This window comes from Neoarius graeffei, chromosome 3, assembly GCF_027579695.1.
Source record: "Neoarius graeffei isolate fNeoGra1 chromosome 3, fNeoGra1.pri, whole genome shotgun sequence".
In the NCBI taxonomy this organism is placed as follows: domain Eukaryota; kingdom Metazoa; phylum Chordata; class Actinopteri; order Siluriformes; family Ariidae; genus Neoarius; species Neoarius graeffei.
In genome coordinates this window covers 100,993,777-101,021,504 of record NC_083571.1, presented here as the reverse complement: position 1 = coordinate 101,021,504, position 27,728 = coordinate 100,993,777, and the positions used below count along the sequence as shown (strand labels likewise).

General features: G+C 41.7%; 1 protein-coding gene across 1 annotated transcript; it reads right to left on the bottom strand.

The window, feature by feature from the left end:
- Positions 1-203: 203 nt before the first annotated feature.
- On the bottom strand, positions 204-27,728 carry LOC132883776 (echinoderm microtubule-associated protein-like 1). Its single transcript, XM_060917781.1, has 7 exons — positions 27,525-27,728; positions 23,915-24,097; positions 16,428-16,563; positions 14,620-14,724; positions 14,481-14,512; positions 3,549-3,575; positions 204-548 (listed from the first exon to the last, which is right to left on the bottom strand). Exons 1-7 carry the CDS (start codon positions 27,673-27,675, stop codon positions 271-273), a joined length of 912 nt encoding a protein of 303 aa, XP_060773764.1. The 5' UTR covers positions 27,676-27,728; the 3' UTR covers positions 204-270.

The window sequence follows — 27,728 nt, the reverse complement described above, 5'->3', positions numbered from 1 at the left end:
ATAGAAGACAGCGGACTAGAAAGAGAAAAATGACTAACCAGTGGTACATTTTTCAAAAATGACCCATAACTTTACTTTTGTCAGCCAAAAAATAAGGTCCTGTAAGTTCACATTATCACAACCAAAATAATTATAATCAATATGTCAGCTATTAAAGAGTTAATAAGACTTAGGAAAAACATGTCACTTCCAACAGTCACAGATCAACAGGTTTTATTTAGTAACTTATGAACATCAGATCGGTTGTCCAGGTTCGACTACAGTATGCGTTTAGTAACAGATCTGAAAATACTGACTCGGGGACTTAATGGGACTCTTGTAGATGGGGGTGTCAGCAGGGGAAAAGGGGCTCTGACATGTGCTCCTGTGCAGGGATAGTGTGCAGGGAGGCTTCTTCCCAGCTCCTACTTTCCTCTTGTCTGATGCTGCTTTATCTGGAAGCGGCCCACTCGCAGGCAGGTACACATTCGCCTGCTCGGCTGTAGCAACTGCATTGTCAGTAGGCCCAATCTTTTTTGCTGGGTGGCTCAGATAGATCTGCATAGTCACTAAGTGAAGGGTGCATGATGGTGGGGATGAGAAACCAGAAAGAGGTGAAAGTGCAGTGAAAAAAAAAAGAGGAAGGAGGAGAAAAAAGGATATAAAATAAAGCAACAACAAAGACTTATCAGAATAGTTCTCCAAAGTTTCCAAGAACTTGTAATGTAATGTAACTTCTTTTTGTGATATAGTGGTATGCAAAAGTTTGGGCACCCCTGGTCAAAATTGCTGTTACTGTGCACAGTTAAGCAAGTTGAAGATGAAATGATCTCCAAAAGGCATAAAGTTAAAGATGACTCATTCCCTTTATATTTTAAGCAAAAACACTTATTTTCATCTTTTACATTTTCAAAATGGGCAGCGCGGTGGTGTAGTGGTTAGCGCTGTCGCCTCACAGCAAGAAGGTCCGGGTTCGAGCCCTGTGGCTGGCGAGGGCCTTTCTGTGTGGAGTTTGCATGTTCTCCCCGTGTCCGCGTGGGTTTCCTCCGGGTGCTCCGGTTTCCCCCACAGTCCAAAGACATGCAGGTTAGGTTAACTGGTGACTCTAAATTGACCGTAGGTGTGAATGTGAGTGTGAATGGTTGTCTGTGTCTATGTGTCAGCCCTGTGATGACCTGGCGACTTGTCCAGGGTGTACCCCGCCTTTCGCCCGTAGTCAGTTGGGATAGGCTCCAGCTTGCCTGCGACCCTGTAGAAGGATAAAGCGGCTAGAGATAATGAGATGAGATGAGACATTTTCAAAATGGGCGGCACGGTGGTGTCGTGGTTAGCGCTGTCGCCTCACAGCAAGAAGGTCCGGGTTCGAGCCTTGTGGCTGGCGAGGGCCTTTCTGTGTGGAGTTTGCATGTTCTCCCCGTGTCCGCGTGGGTTTCCTCCGGGTGCTCCGGTTTCCCCCACAGTCCAAAGACATGCAGGTTAGGTTAACTGGTGACTCTAAATTGACCGTAGGTGTGAATGTGAGTGTGAATGGTTGTCTGTGTCTATGTGTCAGCCCTGTGATGACCTGGCAACTTGTCCAGGGTGTACCCCACCTTTCGCCCGTAGTCAGCTGGGATAGGCTCCAGCTTGCCTGCGACCCTGTAGAAGGATAAAGCGGCTACAGATAATGAGATGAGATGAGATAATGAGATGAGATGAGAGACATTTTCAAAATGACAAAAAAGGAAAAGGGCCTGAAGCAAAAGTTTGGGCACCCTGCATGGTTAGTACCTAGTAACACCCCCTTTGGCAAGTATCACAGCTTGTAAACACTTTTTGTAGCCAGCTAATAATCTTTCAGTTCTTACCTGGGGGATTTTCACACATTCGTCCTTGCAAAAGGCTTCCAGTTCTACAAGTTTCTTGGGCTATCTTGCATGCACTGCTGTTTTGAGATCTATCCACAGATTTTGAATGATGTTTAGGTCAGGGGACTGTGAGGGCCTGGGCAAAACCTTCAGCTTGTGCCTCTTGAGGTATTCCATTGTAGATTTTGAGGTGTGTTTTGGATCATCGTCTTATTGTCGGACCCATTCTCTTTGTAACTTCAACTTTTTTTTTTACAGATGGTGTGATGTTTGCTTCCAGAATTTGCTGGTATTTATTCGAATCCATGCTTCCCTCGACCAATGAAATGTGCCCTGTGCCACTGGCTGCAACACAACCCCAAAGCATGATCGATCCACACCCATGCTTCAGAGTTGGAGAGGTGTTCTTTTTCTGGAATTTGGCACCCTTTTTTCTCCAAACATACCTTTGCACATTGTAGCCAAAAAGTTCTATTTTGATTTCATCAGTCCACAGGACTTGCTTCCAAAATGCATCAGGCTTATTTAGATGTTCATTTGTAAACTTCAGACGCTGAATTTTGTGGCTAGGACGCAGGAACGATATTCTTCTGATGACTCTTCCATGAAGGTCATATTTGTTCAGGTGTCGCTGCATAGTAGAACAGCGCACCACCACTCCAGGGTCTGCTAAACCTTTCTGAAGGTCTTTGGCAGTCAAGCAGGAGTTTTTATTTGCCTTTCTAGCAATCCAACGAGCAGTTCTTTCAGAAAGTTTTCTTCATCTTCCAGACCTCACCTTGATCTCCACTGTTTCTGTTAACTGCCATTTCTTAATAACATTACAATCTGAGGAAACAGCTACCTGAAAACACTTTGCTACGTTCTTGTAGCCTTCTCCTGCTTTGTGAGCATCAATTATTTTATTATTCAGAATGCGAGGGAGTTGCTTAGAGGAGCCCATGGCTGTTGATTTTAGGGACAAGTTTGAGGAGTCAGAGAATTTATACAGCTTTGAAATCTGCATCATCTGACCTTTCCTAACGAAGAATTTGAACAAGCCACAGCTCAATAAGCTAATTAAGGTCGGGAACCTTGGTAAAAGTTACCTGAGAACTCAAATGTATTGGGGTGCCCAAACTTTTGCATGGTGTTCCTTTTCTTTTTTCACTCTCCAATTGTACAAAACAAAAATAATACACAAATCTTGTAGAAAACGCTGAAAAGAAATGTTGTCTTTACCTTTATGCCTTTTGGTGATCAGTTCATCTTCTGCTCACTTAACTATTCACAGTAACAGACATTTTCAGTAAGGGTGCCCAAACTTTTACATGCCACTGTAGCTATCACTCTCGTGAGCAGTGTTTCCATTAACCTGCTTGATGCACAATTTGAAATTGCAAACTAAAAATTCACAAAAAATATTATGCTCACACGAGGTGGTTTTCCAGATGAGTCGATAAAGCAATATTTTGGAAAACGGAAACACATTTTTTTTTGCATGACATGAGACGAAAAGCAAATGGAAATGTGACTTTGGAAGAGCTTTCGCAAGAAGAGAAATTATCATGAGAAGAAACAACTCCGCTTTAATCGCATCACATCACTCAGTGGAAACAGAGAATCGTGTTTTGTTGAAATAAAAAAAAAATCACTTCTGTTTTGTGAAAAAACTACAATGGAAACCCAGCTACTGAAAATGAGATATGAATATGATAAAGGTAAGGGTGGCATGAGGCCTACCTTTGCAGTGAGTCACACGACGTGTTCCTAAAGAACAAAAAAAAAAAAAAAAAATCACATTTTCCAATCAGGCCTCCATAGTTATACAGTAATTCTGTATTTTAGCATTACAGATGTGATATTTGTGTCTCATTGTGTGAACAAGGTTGGCATCAAGTTGTACAGAGACAAACTGCATATCTTGGTATTTCAAAGAGAATTAATAATAATAATAATAATAACCTGTAGAAGGATAAAGCGGCTAGAGATAATGAGATGAGATAATACAACCCCGATTCCAAAAAAAGTTGGGACAAAGTACAAATTGTAAATAAAAACGGAATGCAATGATGTGGAAGTTTCAAAATTCCATATTTTATTCAGAATAGAACATAGATGACATATCAAATGTTTAAACTGAGAAAATGTATCATTTAAAGAGAAAAATTAGGTGATTTTAAATTTCATGACAACAACACATCTCAAAAAAGTTGGGACAAGGCCATGTTTACCACTGTGAGACATCCCCTTTTCTCTTTACAACAGTCTGTAAACGTCTGGGGACTGAGGAGACAAGTTGCTCAAGTTTAGGGATAGGAATGTTAACCCATTCTTGTCTAATGTAGGATTCTAGTTGCTCAACTGTCTTAGGTCTTTTTTGTCGTATCTTCCGTTTTATGATGCGCCAAATGTTTTCTATGGGTGAAAGATCTGGACTGCAGGCTGGCCAGTTCAGTACCCGGACCCTTCTTCTACGCAGCCATGATGCTGTAATTGATGCAGTATGTGGTTTGGCATTGTCATGTTGGAAAATGCAAGGTCTTCCCTGAAAGAGACGTCGTCTGGATGGGAACATATGTTGCTCTAGAACCTGGATATACCTTTCAGCATTGATGGTGTCTTTCCAGATGTGTAAGCTGCCCATGCCACACGCACCAGGCATCACCCACAGCGAACCAAGGCCTGGAGGGAACCGACGCCCAAAACTAGGTCCAGAGCTACACCACAACCGGCGGACAGAACACTCAAACCAAAACAAACATCAAACTACACAAACACAAAAAAGAAAAATGAAAGGGAAAATCCATCCATCCATCATCTGTAGCTGCTTATCCTGTACAGGGTCGCAAGCAAGCTGGATCCTATCCCAGCTGACTACGGGCGAAAGGCGGGGTACACCCTGGACAAGTCGCCAGGTCATCACAGGGCTGACACATAGACAACCATTCACACTCACATTCACACCTACGGTCAATTTAGAGTCACCAGTTAACCTAACCTGCATGTCTTTGGACTGTGGGGGAAACCGGAGCACCCGGAGGAAACCCACGCAGACACGGGGAGAACATGCAAACCCCATACAGAAAGACCCTCATCAACCACTGGGCTCGAACCCAGGACCTGCTTGCCGTGAGGCAGCAGTGCTAACCACTACACCACCGTGCCGCTCAAAAGGGAAAATAAAATAAAAAGCTCTGGCTTCCTCAACCAAACTAGAAGACAGTGGACTCAAGCAAACAGGCTTAGATCAAGACACTGTGTAAGTGGTTAGCACGGTCGCCTCACAGCAAGAAGGTTCTGGGTTTGAGCCTAGCAGCTGACGGGGGCCTTTCTGTGTGGAGTTTGCATGTTCTCCCTGTGAGCAAGGCACCTAACCCCCAACTGGGTGCTGTAACATAGGTGCCCACTGCTCTGGGTATGTGTGTTTGCTCATTACTCACATTTGTGTGTGTGTGTTCACTGCTTCAGATAGATTAAATTCAGAGGATGCTTGAATGTGCATGTGACAAATAAAGGCTTCTTCTTTAGTTGCATTTAATGTTGTGGATCATCTGTGAAACAATTATTATAAGAGCTATTAAGTGTGGTTCCCTCACCAGGCTCTCTCTCTGTTACAGAGAACCGAACCAGAAAGGAAAAGCCCTTCACCCTGAAGACCTTCCTTGTAGAAAACTTAAAGGAACAGCTCTACATATGGCTGTTACAAACATAGGATGCTCCTTCCAAAAGCGCAAAATAATCTCCTCATAGAAAACATATGAAAATGAGCACATTAATACAAATTCGAGATTTGCCTTGATACCAACATTATGATTAGAGCTGTGCTCTTAGAGAAAATTAATCAACACTTTCTGGTCAATCAAATTCAAGAATTCAACAGTGTAGTGCTGTGGTATATCATATAATTTCAAAAGAAACAAAATTATTATTATTATTAGTAGTAGTAGTAGTAGTTGTATGAATTGTGTCGCTCAGTGTTTTTGTCAGTGGTACTAATTTCATGAAATTTGGTATCAACAAGATTCCTCAAATTTCAAGGACTTTACGGAGGATTTTTGCAGAGTGGTCAATAACAGTTTTCTGCAACTCAATAATTCTTGTTCTTATTCCCAGGTCATCTAATCTGTATCCAGTTATTTAGCACAAAAGTGTTTTAGCACAAATCCAAAGTCTTTTAGCACAAGTTCTAAAGTCTCTTAGCACAAGTCTATGTTCTTTAGCGCAACTCTGGATTATGATCACAATAATCGAAAAAAAATACTCATCTTGATATCGGAAGCGGTTTATTATGATTGCTTAGGGACTGGAAGCCAGAATTTCTGCTGCTGTGCATGTTAAGGATCAGTTGTTGATCCCTGAAACGTGGACTGAAAATCTGATTCTTTGGTGTCTTTGGATATTTGTAGTTAAGCCATAACGAACCTTGAATCGTGGGCACCTTCATAGATAACTTCAGTCACTTCTGATCATATCACAAATTCAACTGACTGTCAATAATTACACGTTTGCCAGATTAATTAACCGGGCGATTATGTCTCTTGCCCTGCTTGACAACATATGTTTTGCCATTACTGTTTTCATATGTATTTGACTAATAAAGCTACAAAGTCTTCAACCGAAAAAAGACCAATTTCAATGAGAAAAAATGAGAATCGTGTCTCCTTAGTAACTAACAGTTGTGATATGTAAACAAACGAAAGAAACTTCCACTAAAGCATCCTCGAACGAATGGCAATTAAACAAAAGTGCAATATAAACGTTCAGGAATGACAAAACAACTAAAATTAATATATCAATTGTTTATAATACAGCAATCGTGAAGCAAGAAGATGAAGAAGAGATTACGCTAAGATGGAAGGGTTGTTTGATCATCAAGACAAGTCTCGAAGCTGTGGCTAGTTTACAGGGAAATTCGCTTTGTTGCAGCATGTTTATATTTGATTTCAAGATTTCTTTTTTTGTTCAATGCTATCAGCCACTAAAAAATGTTAAACAACACTAAATTACCAAATCAATAAACCACAAACCCTCATTTGTAGATTGTGCGAAAAAACCGCAGTGCACAGATTACAGACAATTCGCACAAGCCGATCAGATCAAGAACAGCTTGCACTTTATTTGAATAATAATAAAGTCCATTGTGTTTTTGCGTCATTCTTTAAATCTGTTGTTGAAATAACAAGGGGATAGATGACAAATATTTTCACTTCTGAAACAAAAATATTATACTTGGTCATTTATTTATTGAGGAAAATGATCCAATATTACATATCTGTGAGTGGTAAAAGTATGTGAACCTTTGCTTTCAGTATCTGGTGTGACCCCCTTGTGCAGCAATAACTGCAACTAAACGTTTCCGGTAACTGTTGATCAGTCCTGCACACCGGCTTGGAGGAATTTTAGCTCATTCCTCCGTACAGAACAGCTTCAACTCTGGGATGTTGGTGAGTTTCCTCACATGAACTGCTCGCTTCAGGTCCTTTGATCGGATTAAGGTCAGGACTTTGACTTGGCCATTCCAAAACATTAACTTTATTCTTCTTTAACCATTCTTTGGTAGAACGACTTGTGTGCTTAGGGTCGTTGTCTTGCTGCATGACCCACCTTCTCTTGAGATTCAGTTCATGGACAGATGTCCTGACATTTTCCTTTAGAATCCACTGGTATAATTCAGAATTCATTGTTCCATCAACGATGGCAAGCCGTCCTGGCCCAGATGCAGCAAAACAGGCCCAGACCATGATACTACCACCACCATGTTTCACAGATGGGATAAAGTTCTTATGCTGGAATGCAGTGTTTTCCTTTCTCCAAACATAACACTTCTCATTTAAACCAAAGAGTTCTATTTTGGTCTCATCCGTCCACAAAACTTTTTTCCAATAGCCTTCTGGTTTGTCCATGTTATCCTTAGCAAACCGCAGACGAGCAGCAGTGTTCTTTTGGAGAGCAGTGGCTTTCTCCTTGCAACCCTGCCATGCACACCATTGTTGTTCAGTGTTCTCCTGATGGTGGACTCATGAACATTAGCCAATGTGAGAGAGGCCTTCAGTTGCTTAGAAGTTACTCTGGGGTCCTTTGTGACCTCGTCGACTATTACACGCCTTGCTCTTGGAGTGATCTTTGTTGGTGGACTACTCCTGGGGAGGGTAACAATGGTCTTGAATTTCCTTCATTTGTACACAATCTGTCTGTCTGTGGATTGGTGGAGTCCAAACTCTTTAGAGATGGTTTTGTAACCTTTTCCAGCCTGATGAACATCAACAACGCTTTTTCTGAGGTCCTCAGAAATCTCCTTTGTTCGTGCCATGATACACTTCCAGAAACATGTGTTGTGAAGCTCAGACTTCGATAGATCCCTGTTCTTTAAATAAAACAGGGTGCCCACTCACACCTGATTGTCATCCCATTGATTGAAAACACTTGACTCTAATTTCACCTTCAAATTAACTGCTAATCCTAGAGGTTCACACACTTTTGCCACTCACAGATATGTTACATTGATGTTGAAAATCTGATGTTGTTTTAGGTCATATTTATGCAGAAACATAGAAAATTCTAAAGGGTTCACAAACTTTCAAACTTGACTTCTTCATTTACTCTACTGTCGTATGGTCTGGCAAAGTCTACTATTTTATATTCCTTCTTTTCTTTATCAATCAATATGGCATCAGGTCGTCTGGCTTCTACGGCACGGTCAGTCTGGATGCTGAAATCCCACAGTTACTTACAGCTGTCATTTTCTGTTCCTGTTTCCGATTGGTGTTCATACCATCTTTTTGTTACAGGTACTTTATACCTCCGGCACAGTTCCTAATGAATTTTTTTTCCCATTCAATCATGCCTACGTTTATATTCATTATGAGCGAGGATGTTACATTGACTTACAGTGTATTTCACTGTCTCGTCTACCTCTCCACACAACCGACACTTGCTCTCTTCCTGCATTTTATCAATCTTTGCCTCGATAACATTGGTTCTTATTGCTTGTTCTTGGGCTGCTAAAATTAATGATTCAGTTTCACATTTTGTTCCAGTTCCTTTAAGCCACAACCAGCTTTCATTTCCTGCCTCATTATCTGTTTGTCTTAAAAACTAACCATGTAATGTTTTCTCCTTCCAGTTCTGCTTCCTTTCAATTCTTAAATTCAGTCACACCCTCTCCTTGAAAATCATCCATCGGTCTTGCCACCACTAACAACCTTTCACTGCTGCTTCTCACATAATTCTCTCATCTCATCTCATTATCTCTAGCCGCTTTATCCTTCTACAGGGTCGCAGGCAAGCTGGAGCCTATCCCAGCTGACTACGGGTGAAAGGCGGGGTACACCCTGGACAAGTCGCCAGGTCATCACAGGGCTGACACATAGACACAGACAACCATTCACACTCACATTCACACCTACGGTCAATTTAGAGTCACCAGTTAACCTAACCTGCATGTCTTTGGACTGTGGGGGAAACCGGAGCACCCGGAGGAAACCCACGCGGACACGGGGAGAACATGCAAACTCCGCACAGAAAGGCCCTCGCCGGCCACGGGGCTCGAACCCAGGACCTTCTTGCTGTGAGGCGACAGCGCTAACCACTACACCACCGTGCCGCCCACATAATTCTCTATTATTATTATTATTATTATAAAACATTTGTGGTTGCAGTATATACATTTTATATTTTGGATGTAAAACAATAACATACTACAATCGTGGATGCATGATAAACGTATAGTAACTGAAATAACAATTAAAAAATAAAAATAAAAATGAAATAAGAATCCTCTTCAGCCCAATCCCAACTCTAGCCTGCATTTTGACATGAAATAAAAATGTGGTATCAAAAAATGGGTTTTCATTTCGAAGTGCCAAATTTCTAAAAAATCTAAGCATTTCTTTTTTTTGAAGATAGACAGATGGATGAGCCCTGAAATATGGAGTCCCTAAATTATGATTATTATTTTTCGTTTTTGAATGTTTATCGTGCACGTGAGAAAGTATCTGGTGCGCATGAGGATCTGTTGTGCGTGTTGTGTGTTGTCTGGGGTGCAGTGCCGTATTAAAGTGCCATTCCACCATTGGATGTATTCTTTGGCATAAAATACAATATATTTAATGACAACATGACTAGACAGAGAATTCTTTTAGCTTCAAAATGATATATCAAACATAATTTTTTGACAACGACAAGTATATTAATTTTGCGACCAAAGTCACCTACCCTTTTAATTTCTGCGCGGTAGTGAAACGTGATGTCATCAGCAGGTTCCCCTTCTTGTGTACCACGTGTCGGTCTATTTTTAGACCAGGAAACCCCCAAAGTGAGAGAGTCATTTCTCCTCGTATATGGGGGCCAAAAAAATTGCGAAAATTTTTGAGTTAATCTTTCAGTTAGCTAGATTTATTGGTATTAGCTAGATTTATTGGTATTATTTTTATCGCGTTCTATCCGCCATTGCTGATAATATGTGCCACGTCACACATCACGTGGTACACAAGAAGGGGAACCTGCCGATGACATCACGCGCAGAAATTAAAAGGGTAGGTGACTTTGGTCGCAAAATTAATATACTTGTCGTTGTCAAAAAATTATGCTTGATATATCATTTTGAAGCTAAAAGATTTCTCTATCTGGTGATACCATTTATATATGTTGTCAAAATATATTGTATTTTATGCCAAAGAATACATCCAATGGTGGAATGGCACTTTAAGCCAATGCGGTGCCCCTGGGCACTATACCTCAAGTGCCCCCCACCACCACCACCCTGCACGCATGCATTCAGTAACCTCCTGCACACACTCACAAACCTTGCCCTTTGCTGTCAAAAATAGTAGCATATACAGTGGTGCTTGAAAGTTTGTGAACCCTTTAGAATTTTCTATATTTCTGCATAAATATGACCCAAAACATCATCAGATTTTCACACAAGTCCTAAAAGTAGATAAAGAGAACCCAGTTAAACAAATGAGACAAAAATATTATACTTGGTCATTTATTTATTGAGGAAAAGGATCCAATATTACATATCTGTGAGTGGCAAAAGTATGTGAACCTCTAGGATTAGCAGTTAATTTGAAGGTGAAATTAGAGTCCGGTGTTTTCAATCAATGGGATGACAATCAGGTGTGAGTGGGCACCCTGTTTTATTTAAAGAACAGGGATCTATCAAAGTCTGATCTTCACAACATATGTTTGTGGAAGTGTATCATGGCATGAACAAAGGAGATTTCTGAGGACCTCAGAAAAAGCGTTGTTGATGCTCATCAGGCTGGAAAAGGTTACAAAACCATCTCTAAAGAGTTTGGACTCCACCAATCCACAGTCAGACAGATTGTGTACAAATGGAGGAGATTAAAGACCACTGTTACCCTCCCCAGGAGTGGTCAACCAACAAAGATCACTCCAAGAGCAAGGTGTGTAATAGTCGGCGAGGTCACAAAGGACCCCAGGGTAACTTCTAAGCAACTGAAGGCCTCTCTCACATTGGCTAATGTTAATGTTCATGAGTCCATCATCAGGAGAACACTGAACAACAATGGAGTGCATGGCAGGGTTGCAAGGAGAAAGCCACTGCTCTCCAAAAGAACATTGCTGCTCATCTGCATTTTGCTAAAGATCATGTGGACAAGCCAGAAGGCTATTGGAAAAATGTTTTTTGGATGGATGAGATCAAAATAGAAATTTTTGGTTTAAATGAGAAGCATTATATTTGGAGAAAGGAAAACACTGCATTCCAGCATAAGAACCTTATCCCATCTGTGAAACATGGTGGTGGTCGTATCATGGTTTGGGCCTGTTTTGCTGCATCTGGGCCAGGACGGCTTGCCATCATTGATGGAACAATGAATTCTGAATTATACCAGTGAATTCTAAAGGAAAATGTCAGGACATCTGTCCATGAACTGAATCTCAAGAGAAGGTGAGTCATGCAGCAAGACAACGACCCTAAGCACACAAGTCATTCTACCAAAGAATGGTTAAAGAAGAATAAAGTTAATGTTTTGGAATGGCCAAGTCAAAGTCCTGACCTTAATCCAATTGAAATGTTGTGGAAGGACCTGAAGTGAGCAGTTCATGTGAGGAAACCCACCAACATCCCAGAGTTGAAGCTGTTCTGTACGGAGGAATGGGCTAAAATTCCTCCAAGCCGGTGTGCAGGACTGATCAACAGTTACCGCAAACGTTTAGTTGCAGTTATTGCGGCACAAGAGGGTCACACCAGATACTGAAAGCAAAGGTTCACATACTTTTGCCACTCACAGATATGTAATATTGGATCATTTTTCTCAATAAATAAATAAATGACCAAGTATAATATTTTTGTCTCATTTGTTTAACTGGGTTCTCTTTATCTACTTTTAGGACTTGTGTGAAAATCTGATGATGTTTTTGATCATATTTATGCAGAAATATAGAAAATTCTAAAGGGTTCACAAACTTTCAAGCACCACTGTACATAAACAATAGTACACATAAACAAGGTCATTCTTCCTCATTGAAAATGTATTAAGTAGGCTACATCAGCCCATCAAATTCACTGAAAACAACCAACGATATGCATGTAGGCATATTGAAATGTCTTATTCAAAAATGAGCAGCATATATTTGTATGTCTCAATAAAAACCTTCAAAGCATCCATACTCTATTCTATCCATATTAAAATGTCTCAATTCAAAATGTGTATCAATTCAAACAGCATCAGCAATTTAAACAGCATCCATCTATAGATATACAATACAGCATATTCAAATGTGTCAATTCAAAATGTGTATCGATTAAAACAGCATCGATCTAGGCAACATATTCAAATGTCTCAATTCGAAATGTAAATTCAAATAACATCCAGTACGGGCCCCTCCCCGGGGTCTCCCTCGCTCCCATCTTCCTCAAGGGGATCCTCGTCGTCGCCGACCCCTCGGCTAACACTGGCTGTGGTTGTAGCATCTCCCCGGCTAGTGCTAGCAGGGCCATCTCCCTCACTAGCATCGCTGATTTCACTAGCTTCGGCTTCAGCGCTGGTAGTGACGGCAGTTGTCAATGTTTTTATAAAAAAAATGATCTAACATTTTTAATTGCAGCTACACGCCTGGAGTCTTTCTCTTTTTTTAATTTTCTCTTCACACAACCACTCAATTGATGTCTGTCCATTTTTCATTTCTACCACGGTTTTAAAAAAATTGATGCATTTCACCGTAGGTGGACTGGCTCAACTGACAGGTTGAGGAAAGGGGGGTTAATGGTCACATAGGCCACTCTTGCTCAGAATTATGATTATTGTTGTTGTTCTTATGAAATTAGTGTTCATAATGAATTATATATGACTATTTAACAATGTCAAGTGTATAACCATTTTAAGTGTACAAACATTCACGAAAAATATTTTTAAAGTTTCTGTCATGTGGTGCCCCCCCACTGGCTGTGAGTGGTTAGTGCCCCTGGGCACTGTGCCGCAGGCCCATATAGTTAATCCGGCCTTGCTGGGGCGGCACGGTGGTGTAGTGGTTAGCACTGTCGCCTCACAGCAAGAAGGTTCTGGGTTCGAGCCGAGCAGCTGGCAGGGGCCTTTCTGTGTGGAGTTTGCATGTTCTCCCCGTGTCTGCGTGGGTTTCCTCTGGGTGCTCCGGTTTCCCCCACAGTCCAAAGACATGCAGTTAGGTTAACACGGGGTGGCCTTGGGCTGAGGTGCCCTTGAGCAAGGTACCTAACCCCTGACTGCTCCCCGGGCACTGTGGTGTGGCTGCCCACTGCTCTGGGTGTGTGCATGTGTTCACTGCTTCAGATGGGTTAAATGCAGAGGATGAATCTCACTGTGCTTGAAGTGTGTATGTGACAAATAAAGGTTTCTTCTTCTTCTTCTTCTAGTTGATTTATGATATCTTCTGGTACATTACATGTTCTCACATATATCCCTCTGGACAGCCATTCTCCTGTCAGAAACACTTCATCATATTTATGGCTTCTTTCAGGTAGTTTCTCATGCACACCAGAAACTTTCAAAAACATTTTTTATACATTAGGGGCTCTGTTTAAAAAAAAAAACCCTCTCTAAAATCTCATCTCATCTCATCATCTCTAGCCGCTTTATCCTGTTCTACAGGGTCGCAGGCAAGCTGGAGCCTATCCCAGCTGACTACGGGCGAAAGGCGGGGTACACCCTGGACAAGTCGCCAGGTCATCACAGGGCTGACACATAGACACAGACAACCATCCACACCTACGGTCAATTTAGAGTCACCAGTTAACCTAACCTGCATGTCTTTGGACTGTGGGGGAAACCGGAGCACCTGGAGGAAACCCACGCGGACACGGGGAGAACATGCAAACTCCGCACAGAAAGGCCCTCGCTGGCCACGGGGCTCGAACCCGGACCTTCTTGCTGTGAGGCGACAGCGCTAACCACTACACCACCATGATGCCCCCGCTCTAAAATATAAAAACTAAATACACCATTTCAAGACGGTGTTCTTTTCTCAGTTAATACCAACATTTTCGCTGGTATGGATGACATTTACATGGAGCTTAGACTGTAAATAATTCTTTAGTCGGCTATATTTCCACATTTTATATGAAGAACAGAATGTATTTTAACAAATCAGCTTGCTTGAAAAGTAAACTATTATACTCTTGGGGAGAAAAGAAACGTTATTTTAATGTGCCTTAAATTATTTTCTTACCTACAACACTTGTCATGGTCTCCTTTGGTTTGCTGTTGGATGAACAAACAATTCCCAATGTTTAATATTCAGATGTTTTCAGAGTCAGAGCAGAATTACATTCATCAGCTGCATGTTGTATTATTTTGATGAGCCTGACCTCACTTGAAGTTTCTTACAGGGGGTTGAGGTGGTGCTGGTTGTTAGAGCAGTGCATTGGCTTGCAGGAACACTTGAACTGTCTTTTTTACCACTTGGTGGACCTCTAAACCAGACAGAGAGAAAAGAGTGAATTATTTTACTCAGTTAAAAAAGGGGAATAAAATAAACACTCAAATTTACAGAGGTGGACAGTAACGAAGTACATTTACTTGAGTACTGTACTTAAGTACACTTTTTGAGTATCTGTACTTTACTTGAGTATTATTTTTTTGGAAACTTATGACTTTAACTTCACTACATTTGAAAGGCAAATATCGTACTCTTCACTCCACTACATTTCTATCAAGGTCCTCGTTACTATGAAGCAGATTTGAAAGTGGATGTTTTTTTTCTTTTCTTTTCTAAAACGTGATTGGTTTTTCCATAGGTGACACTGAGACAGACTATCAGTAATCACTAGGGTCACGTCACGTCCATAGACTGGATAAAATCGAGCTCAGTGATTTCTCAGCAGCGTTATTTAACACGATCAGTTGATGGCAGAATGGAAGGAGGCGGTTCTCCTGGGGAACGCACGCACCCGTGGCCCATGAACCCATCTCATCTCATCTCATTTCATTATCTCTAGCCGCTTTATCCTTCTACAGGATCGCAGGCAAGCTGGAGCCTATCCCAGCTGACTACGGGCGAAAGGCGGGGTACACCCTGGACAAGTCGCCAGGTCATCACAGGGCTGACACATAGACACAGACAACCATTCACACTCACATTCACACCTACGGTCAATTTAGAGTCACCAGTTAACCTAACCTGCATGTCTTTGGACTGTGGGGGAAACCGGAGCACCCGGAGGAAACCCACGCGGACACGGGGAGAACATGCAAACTCCACACAGAAAGGCCCTCGCTGGCCACAGGGCTCGAACCCAGGACCTTCTTGCTGTGAGGCGACAGCGCTAACCACTACACCACCGTGCCACCGGATTAAAGATTCGTTTCGTTTTAAATGTTTGCTTTGTTTGCCGAAAACAAACCACATCACGGCCTACAAAAGCTCGCCATCCAACCTGCGGGAGCATATTGAAGTATATAAACGTTTTATTTCAAGAGAGAGCTTGCAATGAAGTTGTCTGTGCTTTTAGAGCTAGTGATAACGTTGCAATAGCTATACAGTCCGGTTAGTCAAATGACTTTCTATGGATTTGCTCACCAAGTTGCCGTAGCCTTGTCCACGGCTAACATTAACACATAGCTAGTTAACTTGGACACTGTTAGTTAGCATGTAAAAATGGAGTGACGCTAACATGAATAACGTTAACTAATCTGAAGTCCTTTCAGAAATGTGTTTTATCATAATCTTGCCAAATAAACAGAATGTAGAAATCTTTCTTTTCTAATAGCGTTAGCTACCCAATATGATTTCGAGTTTGAAAAGAGTTTGCTAGAAGTCAGGTGGAGCTTCACTGACTAGCTAGCTTAACGTTAAACCACCATGATGGCACAGCATGCGTTCATTTTGTGAATTCACATTTCTGTCTTTGGTAACGCCATTAGGTTTTGTAAGTGTTGTGGCAATAATACAACGATGCGTTGACAAAAAATGTACTTTTAATATTTTTAAAAGCAAGTACAGTACTTTAACTTAAGTAAAAATTTGACTGGACAACTTTCACTTGTATCGGAGTAACGTTTGACCAGTGGGATCTGTACTTTGACTTAAGTAATGAAGTTGGGTACTTTGTCCACCTCTGCAGATTCATGTACTAACAGTAAGTCTATTTCAAACTTCATTGCCAATACCATGTACCTTCTGCTGGCTGGCAAAGGGCTGTAATTCTTAGAGGATGTGGAAGAGGGCAGTGTGGAGCTGGAGCTCTTCTTCAGGGGCTTGGCTGGATTGCTGGTTGTTCTGGGTGGCAGGGCCAAAGACACAGGCCTTGATGCTGGAAAAAAAAATACATACATGTCAACCTTTGGTCAATCAAACCTGTATAACCAACCTCCAAAATCCGTATTTCCCTTATAAAATCCGTATAAGATGCAAATTAAAATAATTTACCTAAAATTTGAATAATTAACAATGATATATCCCAGTTACTTTTTATTCAATATTAATAACAATAAACCTTCAGAATGAATACAAAGCTTCAATGTTTGACAAAAACACAAAGTGTCACTCTAATGTTCTGAATTGTACTCCATGACAGCTTTTTTTAGCAGTCTGCACCAATACCTCACGAGGCTGCATGTCACAGCAAGTGTCTGTGTTGATCTTGCCGGAGTGCCCATTCAGAATCTTTTCAGTCGCTACTGAAAGTTGCTCAGGTGGAAATATGCGTTTCAAACAAAATGTTACTTCCCGGTTGGCGGGATTCTCGCAATGCGGTGTGCGCATGATCAAAAGTGGAACGAAGTCTCGCTACCACAAGATAACACGCGATTTCATAAGACTCTTTACTGGCTGTTTGTGCTTTCTGTGGTGTACAGTACGTTTGTAAATGTTATGCGCTCTTTTATCATCGTGGGAATTGATTATAGCTCTAAATAAATATTGAAGTTTTTTTTAAAGAATCCGTATAACTTTATTTGTACGCCCATATACTATGTTTATTGAATCAAATCCGTATAAAATACGGACATTCCGTATAGGTTGACGTATGAAAATATATATCTCATCTCTAGCCGCTTTATCCTTCTACAGGGTCGCAGGCAAGCTGGAGCCTATCCCAGCTGACTACGGGCGAAAGGCGGGGTAAACCCTGGACAAGTCGCCAGGTCATCACAGGGCCGACACATAGACACAGACAACCATTCACACTCACATTCACACCTACGGTCAATTTAGAGTCACCAGTTAACCTAACCTGCATGTCTTTGGACTGTGGGGGAAACCGGAGCACCCGGAGGAAACCCACGTGGACACGGGGAGAACATGCAAACTCCACACAGAAAGGCCCTCGCCGGCCACGGGGCTCGAACCCAGACCTTCTTGCTGTGAGGCGACAGCGCTAACCACTACACCACCGTGCCGCCCTGAAAATATATATATAAAACTAAAATATCATATTTACTTCTGTGGACTTTCTGATAGTATAAATCTGTTTCCCGGGTTCCAGTATGATCCAGAGTTTATACATGATTTGTTTAAACCCTACACACCCCTGATCTAATTACACTAATTAAAGTACCAGCTAATCGAATAAAAAAACCCAGCCTTCCATTCTCAGTGGAGTCAACTGAATACATCTGCTCTGCAGAGCTGAACTGTGAAGTTCAGGAAGTTAAAATGTTATTCATGATTGAACAGATTATATGATATCACAGGGCTATTGGATTCTCAAATCATTTTAGTCATAACGTGTGGATTAATTTTCCTCAACAGCCGCTCTGACAGTAATTGTGGCTGCAAGGAAAGTCACAAGTTTATATTAATGTGCTCATTATTATTTCTATAGTAAAAAACTTCACAGGGGCTTGGCAGAAGCTCCACTTAATCAAATTATTTTTTTATGTAATTGTTGATATGGTGGGGCGACATGGTGGTGTAGTGGTTAGCACTGTTGCCTCACAGTAAGAAGGTTCTGGGTTCGAGCCCCATGCCCAGCGAGGGCCTTTCTGTGTGGAGTTTGCATGTTCTCCCCGTGTCTGCGTGGGTTTCCTCCGGGTGCTCCGGTTTCCCCCACAGTCCAAAGACATGCAGGTTAGGCTAATTGGTGGCTCTAAACTGACTGTAGGTGTGAATGTGAGTGCGAATGGTTGTTTGTCTTTATGTGTCAGCCCTACGATGACATGGAGATTTGTTCAGGGTGTACCCTCCTCTTGACCATAGTCTGCTGGGATAGGCTCCAGCTTGCCGGCAACCCTGCACAGGATAAGCGGTTGCGGATAATGGATGGCTGGATGTTGATATGGTGAAGTTTTCTGTGAGATTATGTTTATTTTGCATTTTTTCAAAGAATCTCCACTGTCAGTGCTTTGTAGCTATCACAGGTAAAGCTGTAACTTTAGGTTTTTAGACATGAGAAAATCTTCAGGACTCTTGGCCTGTATCTGAAGGTGTATATTTTATATATGTATACAGGATTAGTCAAAATTATGTTAGCACTAATGGATTATTTTTCTCCTAACATGTGGTGCGCCGTGACCACTGGTGGCGTAATTGGGCCCTGCTTTTCTGACACCCCAACAGTGATGTCAAACGTCTACTTATAGATGGTACAGCAGTACACCATTGATGAACTTCCACTACAGATCCGATTGGCGGGGTATTTCCAACAGGATGGCGCACTGCTGCATTTTGGCCGTACTGTTTGTGCTTATCTCGACCACACAGTTCCAGGTCGATGGATAGGTCGCGGTGGACCATTGCCGTGGCCTCCACACTCCCCTGATTTGGCGCCCTGTGATTTCTGCTTATGGGGTATGACCTCAAGGACAGAATAAGGACTGTGGTATCATCTATTCCCTGTGAAATGTGTGTCCAGGCTTTAAATGGTACTGTTGCTTCCTGATTTTTTGTGTGTTGAACACGATGGTGAGCAGGTTGAGACCAAACATACATATAAAGTATGTTTTGTGAATAAATGGTTTCTACCATTTAAGTGTTAAGATAATTTTGACTAACCGTATATATGATGATTGCTTCTTCTTGACAGAAGATAGCCATCCCCTGACATAAACCATTCAGCCATTTTCCACTCAAAAGTCAGCATGCACATGGAGATGACTTTTAAGCCCGGCTGCTGATTTGCACAACTTCCCACATATCCGGCAGTACAGAGTGGGAGGATTGCAGCATTCTGAGGGTAAGTCTTTATAGACCCTAAGATGTCTTTTGAATCCACCAAATGACCTGCAGATCTTACCACATACAGAGCATTTGTTATCTGAAGGTGGTTTTGGAACATTATGAACTGTGTGACCCTGCCTGTGCATATGGGATCTGCAGTGACTTGCAAGACCAGCTTTAGACAGGAAAACACGATCACAAGTAACACAGATGAAATTAGATCTAAATTCATCTGGAAAGGAGGATTGATCTTGCTTGGGCAAAGCTCGCTTGATTTGAGCATGTTCTATTCTCTCAAGCTCAAACTGGTCACAGCCTTTCTTAATGGTGTCACGCCACATGGACCTTTCACAGGCTAGCGTCTCCCACTTTGACTTATTAATCCTTAGCAATTTCAGCTTGGATTTGATGGAGTCCTTATACCTCTTCTTTGGTTTGTACTGAGGACGTTTACGCAATGTGAGTTCTGTGTACAGGAGCTGCTTTGGTAGCCTAGAATCCTCCATCCTGACAACATGACCTGACCAACGCAGCTGGCTCTGAATGATCCGTCTTTCAGTATTACAGGTGCCAGCTTGCTCAAGAACAACAGTATCTGGAGTGAAAGAGTCCCATTTGATGCCAAGAATTCTCCTAAGACAATTCTGATGGAATCTTTCAAGCATCTGGATGTGACGGCGATAGGTTGTCCAGGTTTCTGATGAGTAGAGAAGAGATGAGAGAACACATGACTCATATACTGTTAGCTTAACTCTCAAGGTGATACCACGATTAGCCCATACTCTACCCTCAAGCTTACCAAAGCAGCCTTATGAATTCTCTGATGGATCTCTGCATCAAGGCAACTGTCCTTCGATATCATAGAACCAAAATATTCAAAGCTGTCCACAACATCAAGCCTTCTCTCACTCACAAAGATCTTTGATTCAGAGTAAGGTTGACCTGGCGCTGGAGTGAACATAACTTTAGTCTTCTTCAGGCTTATTGTAAGTCCAAAGGCAGAGCAGCCACTGGAGAACCTGTCCATGAGAAGTTGTATATCTTCTTCTGTATGAGCAACAAGATCTACATCAGCATACAGAAGCTCTCTCACAAGACACTGAAAAGTTTTGGACTTAGCATCAAATCGATGGAGATTGAAAAGCTTTCCTGTCGTCCTGATACGTAGATAGACACCAACGTTACAATTTTGAAAAGCAAAAGCAATGGCTACAGCAAAATAAATTGAGAACAGGGTAGGCGCTAGGATGTCACCCTGCTTTACCCCATTATCAATGCTTATAGCCTCTGAAAGTAATCCATTAAAGTTTACTTGGGATTTCATGTAATTATGCATCTGCCTGATCATACTAACAAAATCAGGTCATGGTTAGTCATAATTTTGACTAACTATACACACACACACACACATATATATTTTATATATACAGTGGGGCAAAAAAGTATTTAGTCAGTCACCAATTGTGCAAGTTCTCCCACTTAAAAAGATGAGAGAGGCCTGTAATTTTCATCATAGATACACTTCAACTATGAGAGACAGAATGAGAAAAAAAATCCAGAAAATCACATTGTCTGATTTTTAAAGAATTTATTTGCAAATTATGGTGGAAATTAAGTATTTGGTCAATAACAAAAGTTCATCTCAATACTTTGTTATATACCCTTTGTTGGCAATGACAGAGGTCAAACGTTTTCTGCAAGTCTTCACAAGGTTTTCACACACTGTTGCTGGTATTTTGGCCCATTCCTCCATGCAGATCTCCTCTAGAGCAGTGATGTTTTGGGGCTGTCGCTGGGCAACATGGACTTTCAACTCCCTCCAAAGATTTTCTATGGGGTTGAGATCTGGAGACTGGCTAGGCCACTCCAGGACCTTGAAATGCTTCTTACGAAGCCACTCCTTCATTGCCTGGGCGGTGTGTTTGGGATCATTGTCATGCTGAAAGACCCAGCCACGTTTCATCCTCAATGCCATTGCTGATGGAAGGAGGTTTTCACTCAAAATCTCACGATACATGGCCCCATTCATTCTTTCCTTTACACGGATCAGTCGTCCTGGTCCCTTTGCAGAAAAACAGCCCCAAAGCATGATGTTTCCACCCCCATGCTTCACAGTAGGTATGGTGTTCTTTGGATGCAACTCAGCATTCTTTCTCCTCCAAACACGACAAGTTGAGTTTTTACCAAAAAGTTATATTTTGGTTTCATCTGACCATATAACATTCTCCCAATCCTCTTCTGGATCATCCAAATGCTCTCTAGCAAACTTCAGATGGGCCTGGACATGTACTGGCTTAAGCAGGGGGACACGTCTGGCACTGCAGGATTTGAGTCCCTGGCGGTGTAGTGTGTTACTGATGGTAGCCTTTGTTACTTTGGTCCCAGCTCTCTGCAGGTCATTCACTAGGTCCCCCCGTATGGTTCTGGGATTTTTGCTCACCGTTCTTGTGATCATTTTGACCCCACAGGGTGAGATCTTGCGTGGAGCCCCAGATCGAGGGAGATTATCAGTGGTCTTGTATGTCTTCCATTTTCTAATAATTGCTCCCACAGTTGATTTCTTCACACCAAGCTGCTTACCTACTGCAGATTCAGTCTTCCCAGCCTGGTGCAGGTTTACAATTTTGTTTCTGGTGTCCTTTGACAGCTCTTTGGTCTTGGCCATAGTGGAGTTTGGAGTGTGACTGTTTGAGGTTGTGGACAGGTGTCTTTTATACTGAGAACGAGTTCAAACAGGTGCCATTAATACAGGTAACGAGTGGAGGACAGAGGAGCCTCTTAAAGAAGAAGTTACAGGTCTGTGAGAGCCAGAAATCTTGCTTGTTTGTAGGTGACCAAATACTTATTTTACCAAGGAATTTACCAATTAATTCATTAAAAATCCTACAATGTGAATTCCTGGATTCTTTCCCCCCCATTCTCTCTCATAGTTGAAGTGTACCTATGATGAAAATTACAGGCCTCTCTCATCTTTTTAAGTGGGAGAACTTGCACAATTGGTGGCTGACTAAATACTTTTTTGCCCCACTGTATATAATGTATATGGGGCGTCACGGTGGTGTAGTGGTTAGCACTGTTGCCTCACAACAAGAAGGTCCGAGTTCGAGCCCCGTGGCCGGCGAGGGCCTTTCTGTGTGGAGTTTGCATGTTCTCCCCATGTCCGTTTCCTCTGGGTGCTCCGGTTTCCCCCACAGTCCAAAGACATGCAGGTTAGGTTAACTAGTGACTCTAAATTGACCATAGGTGTGAATGTGAGTGTGAATGGTTGTCTATGTCTATGTGTCAGCCCTGTGATGACCTGGCGACTTGTCCAGGGTGTACCCCGCCTTTCGCCCATAGTCAGCTGGGATAGGCTCCAGCTTGCCTGCGACCCTGTAGAACAGGATAAAGCAGCTAGAGATAATGAGATGAGATGAGATAACGTATATGTATATCCCTTAGGATATGCTGCTATTGGAAAATCATATTCACAGTGGTAACAATAACTCCATTTCCCATCACACAGCCCTGTAATAGATTATTTTCCAGAATGATCAAGCCCCATTGTGTTGCATTCTCTGGTGAAAGACATCAAGTCGGCCTACACAGTCTTGTATCTTTTCTTTCTCTCTCTGTTTTTAACTGGTTCTTTTCAAGCAGTTGTTCTTTTCATTTTTTTTTTTAGGTCACGATAAATCTCTTAGTTGTTTGGTTTTAAATGATTTAACATTTCAGCCCATCCTCCAAGAGTGTTTAAAGGAACAGTCCACCGTATTTCCATAATGAAATATGCTCTTATCTGAATTGAGACGAGCTGCTCCGTACCTCTCCGAGCTTTGCGCGGCCTCCCAGTCAGTCAGACGCAGTCAGACGCGCTGTCACTCCTGTTAGCAATGTAGCTAGGCTCAGCATGGCCAATGGTATTTTTTGGGGCTGTAGTTAGATGCGACCAAACTCTTCCGCATTTTTCCTGTTTACATAGGTTTATATGACCAGTGATATGAAACAAGTTCAGTTAAAAAAATTGAAACATAGCGATTTTCTATGCTATGGAAAGTCCGCACTATAATGACAGGCGTACTAACACCTTCTGCGCGCTTCGACAGCGCATTGATACGGAGCTCAGATATCAATGCGCTGCCGAAGCGCGCAGAAGGTGTTAGTACGCCTGTCATTATAGTGCGGACTTTCCATAGCATAGAAAATCGCTACGTTTCAATTTTTTTAACTGAACTTGTTTCATATCACTGGTCATATAAACCTATGTAAACAGGAAAAACGCGGAAGAGTTTGGTCGCATCTAACTACAGCCCCAAAAAATACCATTGGCCATGCTGAGCCTAGCTACATTGCTAACAGGAGTGACAGCGCGTCTGACTGCGTCTGACTGACTGGGAGGCCGCGCAAAGCTCGGAGAGGTACGGAGCAGCTCGTCTCAATTCATATAAGAGCATATTTCATTATGGAAGTACGGTGGACTGTTCCTTTAAAGGTGGGCAGACACTGTTTGTGTGGGAGTGTAGTACCTTGAACAGGTCCTTTCTTGCTGAGAGCAGCAGTTTGTGCCTCTGAAATGTTGAGTCTCTTGAGCACGTCAGCCAGCGCTATCTTCAGCAGCTGCACCTCATCCTCCTGCATCTGGAGGCGCTGCTCCAGGTAAATGAGCCTGTCTGTCACCTCCATGTTACTGTGTGCTGAGCTGTGTTCATCTGTCACCATGCAGAAGACAGGACATGTCTGTTCTTAACTTAGCAGCATACTGTACATGTCAGATTACAGCCCACATCGGAGTTCTGGAGTGTGACACACTGGCAAAATTGGAGGAACTTAAAGCTCTTTGCATTGCATTGCATTGTAAATGTTTTCATTCTGGAGGGGGGAAAAAACCCAGATCACGCCAATTGTCAATGTGTATAATACTGAAACAAACAACTGTAATGAATCACTTTCAGGGTGTATTGTTGCCTCACGCCCAATGTTCCCTGGCTAGGCTTTGGATCCCCAACAATCCTGACACGTGTGTCTTTTATTTAAAGAAAGAAAAAGTGACACTAGGTTCTAGAGCATTTTCTCGATAAAGGCTGTCTGTTTCATGTGCAGAAATAGAAGCAAGTCTGACAGCCAAAGTGTCTAGAAATACCGTAGCAGGTTCGCCAAGACGCCTGGAACAACTTGCCAGCCAATTTCTGATAAGTTTTAAGGCAAATATTGACTTTCTTCCTACATGACTAAGACCATTGTACAGTACATTACGCATTTTGTAAAACACTTTAATGGATTCTGTAATCATAGGGATTTGAAAATGAGTTATTTACAGATTGTACTAGATTTGAAAGAATGATATTGCAGTTATGCATTAGTAACATAGTCAAGTTTCTCCCTGACTGCGCATATATACAACAAAAGCTTAGAAAAAGCGTAAGTAACTGCAATTACTTTTTTACTGTATAACATTCAGGACGGCACAGTGGTGTAGTGGTGAGCGCTGTCGCCTCACAGTAAGAAGGTTCTGGGTTTGAGTCCAGCGGCCGATGGGGGCCTTTGTGTGTGGAGTTTCCATGTTCTCCCTGTGGATGTGCTCCGGTTTCCCCCACAGTCCAAAGACATGCAGGTTAGGCTAATTGGTGGCTCTAAATTGACCGTAGGTGTGAATGTGAGTGTGAATGGTTGTTTGTCTCTATGTGTCAGCCCTGCAATGATTTGGCGACTTGCCCAAGGTGTACCCCGCCTCTCACCCATAGTCAGCTGGGATAGACTCCAACTTGCCTGCGATCCTGCACAGGATAAGCGGTTACGGATAATGGATGCATAACGAATTTTAAATTTATTGACAGAATTCAACAACTACCCTTGAGAGGCATTCATGAGTTTTTCCGTTTTTTGGGGTTTTTTTTAAATTCCGGAAAGTACTTTATATACACATTAGCACATTGGTATCTCTATGCTGCATAGATGTCTACGATATTAGCACCACAGAGATGAGAGAATTATTTGTCTTCAGCTTCCTTCATCTCAGCATTAATCCAACAGTAGGCACTTGTTATTTTGAGAGGACCCATATGGAGATTGGGACTGAAATAGTGCTTAATCCCATGGCAGCAACAGGGAATTAGTGAGACTGTATTCCAGTGGAACTGAAACACAGTCACAAACTTTCATGCATGTACATTATAGTGCAAGGAAAAACATTTTAAAAAACTACCTAAAAAGATAATAAAACAAGAGTTAAATGAATATACAGTAGACTATCCTTTGCGGTATCTGACGGTGATTTTTCTACTTATTTCATTTCAGGAAATATTACATTTTTCCATTAAATTACAAAACACTTTCTTGTCAGATTATAGTTCGAGGCATAATCAGGAGAGTAGATATAACTCTAGACTTTTCCTGTAGTTTAGCTAAAGTTTGAGGTCTAATGTAGACATATAGATTAGACACTGACTTGCTTATACACTACCGTTCAAAAGTTTGGGGTCACTTTGAAATGTCCTTATTTTTGAAAGAAAAGCACTGTTCTTTTTAATGAAGATCACTTTAAACTAATCAGAAATCCACTCTATACATTGCTAATGTGGTAAATGACTATTCTAGCTGCAAATGTCTGGTTTTTGGTGCAATATCTCCATAGGTGTATAGAGGCCCATTTCCAGCAACTCTCACTCCAGTGTTCTAATGGTACAATGTGTTTGCTCATTGCCTCAGAAGGCTAATGGATGATTAGAAAACCCTTGTACAATCATGTTAGCACAGCTGAAAACAGTTGAGCTCTTTAGAGAAGCTATAAAACTGACCTTCCTTTGAGCAGATTGAGTTTCTGGAGCATCACATTTGTGGGGTCGATTAAATGCTCAAAATGGCCAGAAAAATGTCTTGACTATATTTTCTATTCATTTTACAACTTATGGTGGTAAATAAAAGTGTGACTTTTCATGGAAAACACTAAATTGTCTGGGTGACCCCAAACTTTTGAACGGTAGTGTATATAAGGACCAGATATAGTACCAGTCAAAAGTTTGTACACCCCTACTCACTCATAGGGTTGACTATTTTCTACAATACTGAAGACATCAAAACTATGAAATAACATATGGAACATATATGGAATTATGTGGTAAACAAAAGTGTTTAAAAATATATATGTTTCATATTTTAGATTCTTCAAAGTAGCCACCGTTTACCTTGATGACATTTTGCACACTTGGCATTATCTTAACCAGGATCATGAGGTGTTCAAGTGTTCAAGTGTACTTTATTGTCAAAAATCTACGTAACAGGGTTAGCACAGAAGTTTGAAATTGCGTTTGACCAGTCTCCAATGTGCAAGTTTAACTAAGCATACATATACTATTGATAAAAATCACCCACACACACACACACACTGCAGTAAAACACACACACACACACACACTGCAGTGAAAACACATACACACACACACACACACACACACACACACACACTGTGCAATAATAAGACATATTGATGGACAATAAATACACACACACACACACACACACACACACACACACACACACACACACAGCAGCAGCAGCAGAGAGTACAATCAGTCGTCGTATAGGTAGAGTCCTGCAGTATAGATGCAGTATATAAGGTGCGAAGGGTAAGGTGCAAGGGCATGGTGAATAAATGTTCATGGAATGTTCTTGGTATCTTTGGAATGTTCATGTAGTTTTCCTCAGTGAGTTGAGGAGTCTGACAGCTTGTGGAAAGAAGCTGACTCCTCAACTCACTGAGGAGTCACCTGGAAAGTCACCTGGAAAGTTTTTCAATTAACAGGTGCCTCGTCAAAAGTTAATTAGTGCAATTTCTTGCCTTCTTAATGCGCTTGAGATCAAACAGTAAATAGTAAATAATAAAAATAAAGTAAATAGCCCTGTTCCACAACTATATTAATCCATATTGTCAAAAATCGCTCAAATAAAAACCACTGAATTAGAAGGGGTGTCCAAACCTTTGAATGGTACTGTATATCTAAGCTTAGTGTAGTAATTTATCATTAAAGAAATGTACACAAATTCTGAAACACATCCTTCAGATTAATTTTAAAGATATTTGTACAGGTGCTTTCATACAATTAAACCAAATGTAACGGATGGACAGAACTCGGTACTGACCTACTATGAAGTCTGCTTCATGTGCTAACAGAGAGCCATCATGGTACAGTTCTCTCAGCTGAGCTTCTCCATCTTCAGCTGCTCCAGATCGTGCCACCACTCCTTCCATGTGTGCGTCTGCCATTGCTGCTGCTGCCATTCCTTCCATCATGTGAGCGTCTGCTCAGTGAATGCGTGAGGACAAGAACACTCCTTCTGTATGTA

Coding starts and splice junctions, on each gene's coding strand:
- LOC132883776 (XM_060917781.1), bottom strand. CDS start 27,675: ATGATGGAAGGAATGGCAGCAGCAGCAATGGCAGACGCACACATGGAA. Junction 16,564..23,914: donor CAAGAAAGGACCTGTTCAAG/GTACTACACTCC, acceptor TTTTTTTTCCAG/CATCAAGGCCTGTGTCTTTG. Junction 3,576..14,480: donor GACCATGACAAGTGTTGTAG/GTAAGAAAATAA, acceptor TTTGTTCTTTAG/GAACACGTCGTGTGACTCAC.